Below are 13,014 nucleotides of genomic sequence, written 5' to 3'. Positions count from 1 at the left end.
AGAGCAGTAGAAAAGAAGACTCCATGTGTGCAAGTAGTTTGTCAGGAAAGGGATGTTGTTTGAGAGGTTTGAGATCCACAGTGCCATTACTGCAGCACTTCAAAACTCATAAGTAAGAAATGTTTGTTTGTTTTAAAGTATTCTCAGTCTCTTTAGCTGAACTTGAAACAAACAAACAAACAAACAAACAAAAAAACCCAAAACTTAAAGTGTTGCAAAGCAAGTTCAGTAATGTATCTAGGTAAATATGGAGTAAATAGAAATGACATGCCAAAATAATCAGTCTTCTAGCACAAGCTGTGCTTTCTCCGTGGTCAGAAAAATATGTTAAGGAACTGCAGCCACTGATAACCCTGACTAAGAAATGAAAGCATTACTCAGAACTCAATATCTTAAAAAAATTTCTGTAGGGGTGTAGAGCCAAAGAGCTGTGTAGGAGATGTGTGATCTATTTCTGGTGATAAGACAATTAGATGTTGGAAGTGGGTGCCGGAAAACCAGCACTCCCTGGCAGCAGGACTGAGAAATACTGGACCATAAGGCATCTCAGGGAATTATGTCATACAGTTGCTTTCAAAAACAAATCTAGTCATAGTTTCAGTGTACTGCATTTCCTTGAATACAAGGGAGCACTTCATTTTTTTCTAAGTGGATTCTAAGAGGAAAAATGGTGAATATAATTTTTTCCAGACTCCCTCCAGGCCACTTGATATGACAGTGAAGATTTTTCTGGGCTGATGGAAATACAGACAGAATGCTTGAGCTCAGGGAAGAAGATACCATCTACAGTATTCCCATCTCTTCTCAACTTCATTTATAAATTAAAGAGATTCTGTAAGGGAATATGATGGAGAAGTGATCCCACACACAAACAGAAGCATGTGTGTGGGGAAAGAGATTTATGATTAGACAGGAAAAAGCAGGGCAAGGACAAGACATAGAAGTGTAGGAGGAAGGAAGAGATACAGCACCACAGCAATTTTTCAGAAGGTGAGGACAGTGTGAGGTGCTTGCTCCCTCTTTCTCCAAGGGAATGAACACCCTGACTTCCTTAGGAATTTTGGAATGCACAAACTCTGGGTATTAAACCAAACTGCAGCTGATGTAAGTGAGCAGCAGTGGTACCCAAGCCCAGATGCTTGGACGTGGTGGTGACTGCAGGCTGCAAACTAATGGAGGATGTCTCTGTCCCTGCAGCCACTATCACCTCTCCCACCTAGAGTCAGGGAAGGCTTGCTCCTGTGGTTGTCTCTCCACTCTCCAGCCATTGCTTCTTTTGTTTTTGTATGTTGGAAGATTACTCATCAAGCCACCTGTTTTTTGAAAATAAAGATCCTTTGGATTGCCATAAGTTATTAGGAGAAAGCTTATGCCTTTTTATTCCTTTGCCCTTCAACAGAACTTTTGTTCCTTTATTTGCGTTGACAACATCCAAAATATTTGGAGCACAAGACTATGTTCTTTCATGTTTTGGTTTGATAGACCAAACAAGCCAATCTTTTTTTTTTTTCTTTTCTTTTTATAATTCTCAAATAGCTGCTCTCAAGTTCCCTAAATATCTTTAGTAACTGTCTGGTTTTGGTACAGCTGTAGTACCTTTTCTTGAAAGTGCTGACTAGAACCTGGAGGAGATTGCATACCAAATCTTTCAAATGGGATTTCCATGTTACAAGCATGTCTGCCTTTTCCACAAGAATGATAGCTCATAACCAATATGTGACTTACCAATGCAGATATGGTTTTGTATGGAGAATACAGAGGTACTAAGAAAGGTTAGTCAAAATGCAGACCCACTGTGGGGCTTCTTGCTTTTCCAGCAAGGGGAAGGGGAAGGGGAAGGGGAAGGGGAAGGGGAAGGGGAAGGGGAAGGGGAAGGGGAAGGGGAAGGGGAAGGGGAAGGGGAAGGGGAAGGGGAAGGGGAGAGGAGATCGGGAGGGGAGGGAAGGGGAAGTGGAGAGGGGAGGGGAGGTGGGGAGGGGAGGTGGGATGGGGAAGGGAAGGGAAGAGAAGGGAAGGGAAGGAAAGGGAAGGGGAGGGGAGGGGAGGGGAAGGGAGGGGAGGAGAGGGGAGGGGAAGGAGAGAGGAGAGGAGGGGAAGGGGAGAGGAGAGGAGGGGAAGGGAAGGGAAGGGAAGGGAAGGGAAGGGAAGGGAAGGGAAGGGAAGGGAAGGGAAGGGAAGGGAAGGGAAGGGAAGGGAAGGGAAGGGAAGGGAAGGGAAGGGAAGGGAAGGGAAGGGAAGGGAAGGGAAGGGAAGGGAAGGGAAGGGAAGGGAAGGGAAGGGAAGGGAAGGGAAGGGAAGGGAAGGGAGGGTTAAAAAAAGAAAGATTAAGTAGGAGATTGCCTTGGAGAGATAATTTCCTTGTCTCTGTATCTCTGTTACCCTACTCAGGATCTTATCTGTCCCTATATTTTTACGTTATTACTTCCAGAGGAGTATGAAATATATCGGACATTTCACCAGTCAATGAAGACTTGATTCTTGATATCCGCCCCACAGCTGTTCTGGAGATAGCAATTTTTCTTTGCCCCTGGATCTTCTCACACCTCTGCTTCTTGAGTGCACTAAGAATTCTTCCCCCAGGGCTCTGTGTCAGTTTGGTTTCTTTTATATTTTTTCTTTTATCTTCAGCCTTAGTGAATTCTGTTTTTGCACCCATGCAGTTGGGAAAACATAATACTTCATGCAAGCCAAATATGCGAACAAGTTGAAAGGCAGAGACAGATGGAGCCATCTCTGTGATATCTAAACAAAACACTTTGGACATAATGAAATACTAAAGCATTTTCATTAGTGTGTGAGCTTTAGCTGAAAGAACAAAACTGACGCAACACTTAGTCGTATATGGATTTAGAGCCTTCATTCCTTTGCTCTTGACCCGCTGTTACTGCATGTAAAATGTCATGAAAGCCCTTTAGAAGCTAATCAATCTAGACTCCTTGCTACTTGACATCAGGGAATATATTTATAAGCTGCATGCTGCTTACATTTGTCTAGACTGAATTATTTTGATCACAGTCTATTTCACTCTCATCACCGCTGTAAGGTGGCAGAAAGAGCTGGTGTGGATCTTGTCTTTTTCCAGGTAACAACTGAGGCTGCCAACAGCTATTTAATGCCAGAAGTTAGTAGATCTAGCTTGATCTTCAGTGGAACATACATTGAACTCCATGTACCTCAGAGTGAGCACACAAAACCAAAACAGAAAATGATAATAGCCATCCAGAAAGACAAAGCAGATAATCACAGCAACTCTGTGACACAGGACAGTGACACTGAGTCTCTGCAGCTGCCCCAGTGCTGAGGCCTCACTGCGCTATGAGTTACTGTAAGAAATGTAAAACTAAGGAAGCTGCTGTTTTCTCCTTGTGATGCTATATACCTCACAGGGAAAAAGCTGTGGGTACAAATGATTCATGCAAAGTTTATTGTGCTTAGTTTTTGTTTGTTTGTTTGTTTTGTTTTTTTTGTTTTTTGGAGGTTTCCCTTGCTATTTAACTTGTTTGCTTCATTTCCATTCATGCCATGGCTATAATTTTTATAGGTCAGATGCTGAGGCTAGGATCAGTAACACACACAAATGTACGAACTACAGCCACTTGTGGAAGTGCCTGCCTTCACCCAGGGAGGTAGGATAGGTCCTCTCTTCCATTCCAGCCTCTTTCTGGGAGACCTCAGTCTCTGTGATAAGAACCCTCTGTTGAGGAGCAGGTGCGAACACACCTTGCTTTGCTGTGTTTCACAGTACCATGCCCAATCCGTTGGTAAAACCTGGATCTTCTGCCATTTCTGCAGAGGGGCTGATGTCTGCACCTCACTGGTATCTTCCAGTATATTCATTGTAGTTTAATAGGCTTGGGGTGGCTACAACTTTTCTTGGACAGGGAAAACTGCCTGCGGAAGAGCAGAGGCCAGGACGCGTCCCACCCCGCAGCACTGCTGCCCTGCCTACCAGCAGCTACACTTGATACAGACAGGCGGGTGCCCATCGGCGGGACGCGGAGTATCGGGGCTGCTCTGCTGAGTGAGGTGCAGCGGGGCACGTTACCCGCTGCACGGCACCGCAGAGAGACGCGGACAAAAGGAGCGCTGTGGGCGCGCTCGCGGTGCCGGCTCCATTCCGCCTGCACAGCCGTGCCGGCAGCCGTCTTTTGGTGATATCGGAATGCCCGTGCGGTTCCCTCGCGGGTCGGGGTCGGGGGTCAGGCCGTTCGAGGAACGCCCTCAGTAATCGGCCCCGCGAGCGGGATGCCATAGCCGCCGCCCCGGACCCGGGCCGCCTCCGCCGCCCCGTGGGCGGGCGCGGCGTTGCCGCGGAGACGGCGCCGCGGGGGCGGGCGGGTGCCGCCGGCGCCCCGGGGAGGTGCACGGAGGCGGCCGCACCGCGCCGAGCCCAACACCCTCGCCCGCCGCCCCCCCCCGTCGCCATTCCCTATTATAGAAGCGCTTCCGGCGGCGCGGGCCGCTCTGACATCATCCCCCGCACCCGGTGACGTCAGCGCCGGGAGCAGTGCGTGACGTCGGTGCGTAGGGGAGCGCGGTGACGTGCGCTACTTAAAGCTCGCCGGGCGGAGGATGGAGGCAGAGCGAGCGGGTGCTGCCGCGAGCAGCGGCTACCGGGCTGCGGGCGCTGTAGGGCCCCGGCCGGATCCGTTCCCGCTCCTACCCTTGTTCCCGTTCCGGCTCCTGTCCCAGCCCGGGGGCGGCGGCGGGACGGCTGCGGGCTGCGCCTGCGCCTGCGCCTGCCCACCGCGAGAGCGGGCGGCGGCAGAGGTGTGAGGTGGAGGCGGGCGGCCGCAGGCAGCGGCTGTCAGCAGCCGGCAGCAGCCGGGCAGCAGCCGGGCACCGCCTGACGCGGCGCTCACTCCCCCCGCCCGCTCCCTCCCTCGCTCCCTCCTTCCTTCCCTCCCTCCTTCCTTCCCCCTATCCTCCCGCCCCACCGCCGGGTCTGAGCCCGCGGCCCCGCCGCAGAGCAAGCGCGACCCGGCGGCGGCCGCCCCTCCCGACCCCCGCCCGTTGGCAGCGCCCGGCCTGCCGCGCTCCAGAGCGATGCCCGCTCGCTCGCCGCAGAAGAAGGCGTGACGGCCAGGCGCGAACCCGCCGCGGGAAGGAGGAGCGGCGCCCCGCGTCTCCGCAGCCGGGGGCAGGCGGGCGGATCGCGGCGCCCCGGTGCTCGCCACCAGCCGCCGGGAGCCCGATGCCTGTGCTGCGGCTCGCTCTGCCGCTTCGGGGAGATGCACGGCTGCCCGCCGCGCTGCTAGTGGGAGCGGCGGCGCGGAGCCCTGCGCGCACCGCCCGCCCCGTCCCGCTCCGCCTCTGAGGCGCGCCGAGCGCTCGGTGACCGCGCACCGCCCGGCGAGAAGCGCCGCAGCTGCCGCCAGCCCCGCGCGGAAAAAGGCGAGCGCCTTCCGCCCACCCTCCCGCCCGCGGTTGGGGACACGTCCGCACGCCGAGTCGCCGCCGCACGCCCGGTCGGGAGCCGGAGCTGCTGCCTGCGGACGCCCGGTGGGGCTGGCGGCCATGCGAGCCCGGCCCGCGGGGGGCGCTCCGTAGGGCGCGGGTGGTCCTGCTCGGTTCGGCTCGGCCGCTGCCAGCCGGCGGCGCGACCCCCGGGCCAGCGCGGAGAGGCGCGGGCAGCCCAGCGCAGCGTACCCACCGCCGCCACGGGGCTGCGGAGCTGCCGGCGCGGCGAGGCGCGGCGCGGCGAGGAGCGCCCCGGGGACGCGGCCCGCGCGGCACCGCCGGTGCCCGGCGCTGCCGGCCGCCATGGGGTAAGCACCTCGCGGGGCCGCCGGGCTGCGGCGGGGCGGGGTGGGGTGGGGTGGGGGCGGGCGGAGAGGACAGCGGGTGCCGCTGCCGTCGGCGCCGAGCGAGGCTGCGGAGCGCCGTGCGGGGCTCTGTCCGCCGTAGCGCGCCGAGTGCCGGATCTGTCCCTGTTCGGCGCTGGCGGGCGATGTGGCGGGGAGGCTGCAGCGCGGCCGGGACTCGTTGTAGCTCTCCTGGAGTCTTCTGGGGATATGGAGCGTGTAAGGTGCCCACATGTGAGGAAGGCTCTCAAGAGACCTGCTTCACAGCGCGTCCCCCAAATACGTGGGGAAATCCACCCGAAATTTTAAGCAGATGGGAAGGAATAAATTCTTTGAGACAAAACTAGCTGCATCTAATCTAGGAGACATAAGAGTGGCATAGATACCTGTGGAAACTTTCCACGTTTGCAGTCTCGCATTTGTACAGAGAAATGATGAAATAATGCTTGCTTGCGGTGCTTGTCTGCTAACCTCTGGATAGAGTGGAAGCTCGTCCATGTTCCAAAGCAGCAGAAGCACGACGTGATTTGGGTAACTGCAAGGAGGCAGGCTTTTAATGCATCAGTAGGACACTGCTTTCCTGAGACTGCTGTATAGCTCAGGGTATAGGAGTTACAACTCGAGTCGTTTGTTTTTTGGTCATTCAGGAATTTGGATGTGAAATTAGCGTAGTGCAGTAACGTGGAGCTGCAGGTGCATCGCTCCTCCAGCTGTCAAAGGCACATGGAACTCTCCAATGTACGAACCTAACTGTGGTGGTGGTGGCAGCTGTTTCCCATCACACCGAGTCAGCAGGGAACGTTCACCGTGCAAGATGTAAAAATGAACGTCTCGTTAGTCATTAGCTTTTATTTTCCACTTAAAAAAAAGTCCGTGCAGAATAAACCCAAACTTGCAGCCATCTGCATCTTCAGGGAAGTGGTCATATGTTTTGAAAGCCTGGCAAAAGGCTGAATGGTAGTACACCGTTTGGGGGCTTTGTCCTTAAAGCTGCTGAACAGGCATAGAATTTTTCATGTTTTAAAATTCGAATAATGGAAAAGCACATTTATTTAAATCCAGTATTATTTGCAGATATGTTGTTTAGGTGTAGCTTACTGCAAATACTGGGAACTGTTGAGTAATAAGCATTGTTGTGCTGTTTTTCCTCTAACAGAGCTTTCTGAAAACAAATATTTGATTTAAAAAAAAAAAAAAGATTAAAAGCTCCCTCCATTTAATAAACTCAGTATTTATAATTTAATGGGTTTATTTATAATAAACCCAGACTGCTGCTGGTGTGTGAGTGCTGCAGTTTCTTAATGAGCAAACTGATATCTGTAGAGAGTGGTGAAAAGAGTGAATACTGAAAAACTATACAAAAATATTTGGAGAAATTATGCAAAGAAATTTTTGTGATGACTTCAGGGTGATATCTTAGCACTGAGGTCAAGACAGCAGAAGTTGTTGGCATGTGTTTTGAGGACCCTTCAGACGATACACATTGAGGTATGGCAACAGTGTTCCTTTGCAGACTCACTTTTAACAAGATGGAGATAACTAGAAATCTGAGTGTGTTATTGATGCCCCCCCTGCCATGCAAGTTTGGAGGAGCACATCTAAGCCTGTACCAAGCCTGTAGACCTGCAGTTATCTATTGGGCATTTGCTGATGTTCAGAGTCTTCTTTCAAACGCTGTTTTGAATTAGCATCTAAATGCAGTTCCCTATGGATTTGGGGCTATTTTGAGACCAACATGTACTAGAATCTTAACACTGCAGTTATCAAAATAGTCTTCTGATATTCTGCTAAGGTCTTAAAATCGAGCCCTTTAGAAGCAAGTTGGGAAATGGCTGATAATCATGCATCCGTGCATGTGAGGACTGCTTCAAAAGTAATGCCTCCTATTTTATTATGTTGAATCACAGGATCAAGGGCACATGTCAGTGGTATGACAGTAAAGCTTGAACCTTCCCACCAATGTCCCATTCCATGTTGTTGCTGTGTGATAGATGGCAGCATGAGGGGCACCCTGACAAAATGCCATCTGACATGGAAGTGTGAATGAAGTGAAGGTGTGGCACTGAATTCTTCCATCCACTTCTATCCAATTCTTCCAAAGATAGCATCCGCTGACATTCACAGGCGCTTGCTGGAAGTTTGTGGAGAGCAACCTTTGGATGTGAGTAGAGCGAGGCAGTGAGTGGTGTGTTTCGGCAGTGGCAATAGGGATGTGAAAGACAAGCCATGCTAGGGACGCCCCTGCACAGATGTCAGACCACGAAATGAAGAGCATCTTGATCTGCTGCTCTGTGCAAGTTGGCTAAAGTAGCAAAGATATACTCTATCAAATAGAGTTATTGTGCTCTTTCTATCTGTTGAGGTTTCCATGGGAATAAGTAGAATGCATTACTTTTTGATCAACCTTTGTATATTTGGTAGTTAATGGATGTTGCTGTAATGGCATGAGTTTGTATGGTGAATCTGTAGTGTCTGGATGGTGGAGAGTTTACTTTTATCTATGGTCTGGGCAAAGAGAAATTGGAACTGGACAGAAATAATTACTTAGCTAACCAGCAGTGCCTTTCTTAGTTTTATGTGTTGTTATGAAGAATTCCCTGTTCTGATAGAATAATTCACCTTGCATCGGTAGTTGAGCACCATCTGACAAATGAAGTAGCTGTTTGGTAAATATCTAGCTGTAGGTTGCTGGTCTCTGAAGCTGTTCTGCAGTGAAATACTTGAAGCTGCAGTGAGAACCTTGAAGCTTGAGAGCAGCTTATAGGGTGTAGCTATTCTTCTTGGTTCTTTGCCTCTGAAGTCTGTGTGTGTCTCTATTTACCCACAGGAGAAGGTAAATGAATCAAGCCCCAGGGGCAGTACACATGTGCTCTAGTTCCTCTACTTGCCACTCATTCCTCTTTTAATTTGTCCTTCCTTTTGCATAAGAAGTTTTGAGCAGTAGTCACTGTCAGTGCAGGCCTTTCTCTCAGATTGTCCCCACTGGATGACTGTTCTTCAATAAGAAAACCTTAACTTTTACATAAGTCAGAACTCAGTATGTTCTGTGCTAGTTCATAATGTCTCTTTTCTATTGCCAATACAAAAGTATCGAGCAATAAAAAAAAAAGATAGTACTGTACAGTTGGTCGTCTTCGAGCTGAGGTTTGGTTATTTTAAAAATTCCAAAGAAGTAGATAGTAAGTAAACATACTAAGAATGTGTATTGGTAGCCCAGATTAATGTGTACATAGCTGAGTTAAATTTTATTTTGAAAGCTGCAAATTATTACATTATTTTACTGGTTATTGGTACTGCCTTTACTTGAGCTGGTGGCGGGGGAATTAGAGCTTGATGCTCGTGGGCTGTGATGCCATCATTACTGAGTCTTAGTGGATACAGTTCATGCTAGAAGCAGTATGGAAGCCACAAAGCCATGGATTCTACCAAAATCAAGAATCTAATGTTCTGTAAAACCTAGTGTCTTGGATTAATTCCTAGTTTATCAATGTGTAGTTTCTCTGTAACAATTTTTCTTCATGGTCTTTTGTTCTGTGGACAAGTATCCAACTTCATTTTACTAGCTTTTCACTCATTCTGAATGGCAAGGAATTACAAGGTAGAAGTTTCTTTAGATCTTCTTGTTGCTGTCATGTCACATTAATCAAGGTGTCTTTATAAAGACTTCAGCTTCTCTTCACTTTGGACTATATTTAGTATGTTATCTTCCCAGAGATGGTTGTGGTATGTGTCAGTTTGAGATGGCAGAATTACAATACTGGAGTTCTTAAGCTGGCTAGAGAGTATTGTGGAAGATGAATATTTTAAGATGTACTTATTAACATTATCGTTGCCTGGAAATAAGTATTTCATTTTACTTCTTGTCAGTCAGTGGAAAATGGCAGTTGCTGGTTGGTCTGTTCTTGGTTCCCACCCTTGTTGAAGCATACAGGGTTGGTCAGATGCATGTCTTCAAGGCATTCAAGGTATAGGGTCCGAATCTGATGGGAATATTCTACAGCTGATTGTTCTACGCTCAAGCTTGTAATAACTCCTACGAAACCAGGTTGGAGCTTTAGAATCTAAAACTATATGAAAATCTACACAGCTTGAGCATGTGAGATAGACAAATATTGCTGTGGAAACTGGCTTTTGTTTGCTACCTGGTGACTTCTTGCTTTTTCAGGTGTTTCGTAGTGAATTCTTGACCTTAAACTTTTTGTTTTTCTTTCTTTAGCAATACAGCAATACAATGCTGTTAGGAACCAGAATCTTTGTTAGCGATTGGATTTGACCTCGCTTAAGTTCTTTGACCTTTTTCATTCTCACACAGATTAATGAAGCTCCCAAAGCTTCCTCTTAGCAACAGTTCCTTCAGCAGTACTCCTGACACAGAAATACTGCAAATAAGAGGGCGAAAAGGTGCAGCTTCTTCTTGGTAGTTTGGTGTTACTGTGATTCATGACCATTTTGCTATCTCAAGTGTAAAACAAGATGCTTCTTGTGGGAAAGCAGTGGCAGCAAGTAATTTATGCTCTCTTTTGTAACACTGTGTAGGGTGTAACAGAAACAGATACTCACATATAGTGATTGTCCTTTAAAAAAATTAGTACGGTATAAATACCTGGACAGATGGATATGTAAATCAGCACTGAATGGTTAATAAACCCTTCTGTCAGACAGTAATGCATAGAGACCTCAGTCCTGCCTAAATTATCTTCTGTCACAGTAGTTTTATGACTATAAAATAAGCATGAGAAGACTAAAACAGCTTTTCTGAATGGGCAATACGTAAACAAGTGTCCTGACTGCCATGGGGGATGTCTTCATGCTAATCAGTGAAGGGATTCGTAATACCTTATGGCTGCATTTGATCTGCTCCAGTATTGCCACGCATTGTATGGAGAGAATAGACCAGCTCGTGAGTGAAGTCCTAGTTCTGCTGAAAAACATGTAAATCCTTCTAATTCATTGTGTTGAGATTATTTTTACTCACAGTAACTGTAGGCAAACATCAGATGAATGTTTTGTGTGTGTCTTTGTGATATCTCTCTCTCAAAGAGCTCCCACCCTGCTACTACTACCATCGCCTTGCAGGACACTTAACTGTGTGTCAGGCCTCTCCTTGAGGAAATTTCTGGTCTTGAAACCAGAGAGAATGTAACAGACCAGTATACTGTAACAGGCTGTCACTTCTGATTAGGGGAGGCAATGACACCTAACTGGCATTAGACCATTTCTGTTTGCTAATTGATAAAATAAGTGGAAGTCAGTGCCTTTATGGAAATTCTGTTGGAAAACTTTACTTTTCAGGATTATCTCTAAAGACTGTAACTAGATGTGTCACACACAGCCTTCTGAATCTATGCCTTTGTGCTAGTGTGCTACAAGGAGAAGATGTTATCTCGCGATGCAACTCTGACTTACTACTAGGTTTTCAGTAGTAAAGGTGCCTGGGGCATAGTTTTAGTTGAGTCTATGTTTCTCCATTTTTTTCCAAGATGAGTGCCCATCTAAACCAGGTAAATGTCATGTGCATATTAGAAGCTTAGTATTTCCACACTTAGATATCTTTAATTTTGAAGTTGTTAAGCCTGAAGTGTCAAGGGCTGTTCACTTTTCTAGATCAGGAGCTCTTTTATTTAAGAGGCAAGGGAGTGAGTGTGCTGTAGATGTACCCAGTGACTCTGGGACCTGACATGGAGCTCTCACCACTGTAGGCATATACTTACACATATTCTTACAGTATGCTTGTGTCTTCACAGTGCCTGTTGTATCTGAAGCAACCCTTCATGTGGCTGTAATCATACTAACAAGGAAGAGTAATAGTGAGCACTGAAACAAATCATTGTGTATTACTTAAGAGAACTTTGTACATTTTCCTTTGGATGCTATTTTAGGCTGAAATGTATATTTAAAGGCATTTCTTATGAAAAAGCCATCTGTAGGTTCTGCAAGCATGGTTTTTATTTCAGTGTTTCATGCTTCTCTCCCTGCAAAGCTTTTTGAAACGTGTCTGGTCTTAAATAAGGTGCTATGGGTGTGGAGGAATTGCACCACTAAATGTCAGTTTTCAGATCTACTTGTGAATATAGATTTCTTTTCCTGATTCTGTTTTAAGTGTCTTAGTTTTTATTTTTCCTGAGGCTCGGCAGTTCAGGATCCACCAAAATTAGTATGTTCAAGACAGAGGTAAGATGTGAAAGAATGCTAGAGGAAGCTGTGATTTTTATCCCATTTGGGTCTTGCATTACTGGGTACTGTTGCATCAGCACAGAGTCCCAGTGGTAATGTTAATGATGTCTGCTCCTTTCTGCAAAGTAATGGAATTGTGTTTGGATATAGTATTGATTTTTCTGGAACTGCCTCACAAATATAAATCTGGCAGTATTGCATTCTGTCACATTTTTCTGCTTGCCAATGTGTGGTGAATACCAGTCATCATTAAAAAATTTGGTCCAGGAGATTCTGTTTAAGCAATAAATAATGCTGGTTTGCCAGATATGAGCATATATTGACATTTACAATATCCTCGCAATGATTTTTTTCCAGTTACAGATGAGCAAATTGAAGAAACAGTATAGAATCACAGAGGTTGGAAGAGACCACTAAAATCATCTAGTCCAACTGTCAACCCATCACCACCAAGTTGTTCAGTGCCACATCTACACTTTTCTTGCAAACATCCAGGGATGGTGACTCCAATCAGTAAGACGGGTTTTGAGTAATGGCTTTTACCTGAATGAAAAGGGAGGTGTTTGAAATATGCAGTTCCTCTCAGGTTTTCCTTCTTCTTCCATATCCACACGAACAGTTCATAGGCAGTGTTTTGTCCTTTTTTGTGGCTGTGTTCTTTGCCAACATATTGACATCAAGTTTTCACTGAGCTTCTCACCAGAAAGAGGGGACAATAGAAGATGTGAACTGCTTTTTCTTGTCTGAACTACAGCACAAATACCTAAGTATGCAATATGCCAGATAAGTATTTGACTGAGTTACTACTGTGTGTCTGTGCAAGTAGAGGAGTTGACACAGTCAAAGTGTCAATACAGGTGGGGTAGGCTTACCTTTCTCTGTAGCATTATCTGCCTGACATGACATGATCAGAAAACCTCCAGCAATTCAGAGCCATAGCTATACATGTCCTAGTTTGCTACTCAGTTTTGAAGCCGAAGTCTGGAAGATGTTTTTGAGGCTTGTCCATTAGGTTGTCTCCCAGCTTTTTGAGCAG

At 47.1% G+C, this 13,014-nt stretch overlaps 1 protein-coding gene across 1 annotated transcript in view; it reads left to right on the top strand.

The window, feature by feature from the left end:
• The first annotated feature begins 5,704 nt into the window (after positions 1-5,704).
• Positions 5,705-13,014, top strand: part of HOMER1 (homer scaffold protein 1) — a 94,987-nt gene continuing 87,677 nt past the window's right edge. Inside the window, exon 1 of the mRNA XM_052670207.1 lies at positions 5,705-5,768. Within this exon, the coding sequence (XP_052526167.1) occupies positions 5,764-5,768 (5 nt within the window). The 5' untranslated portion in view covers positions 5,705-5,763. The remainder of the gene's footprint in view (positions 5,769-13,014) is intronic.

Source organism: Tympanuchus pallidicinctus, unplaced genomic scaffold (genome assembly GCF_026119805.1).
Source record: "Tympanuchus pallidicinctus isolate F22 unplaced genomic scaffold, pur_lepc_1.0 scaffold9, whole genome shotgun sequence".
NCBI classification, from domain to species: domain Eukaryota; kingdom Metazoa; phylum Chordata; class Aves; order Galliformes; family Phasianidae; genus Tympanuchus; species Tympanuchus pallidicinctus.
This window is presented reverse-complemented; position numbering and strand designations above follow the sequence as displayed.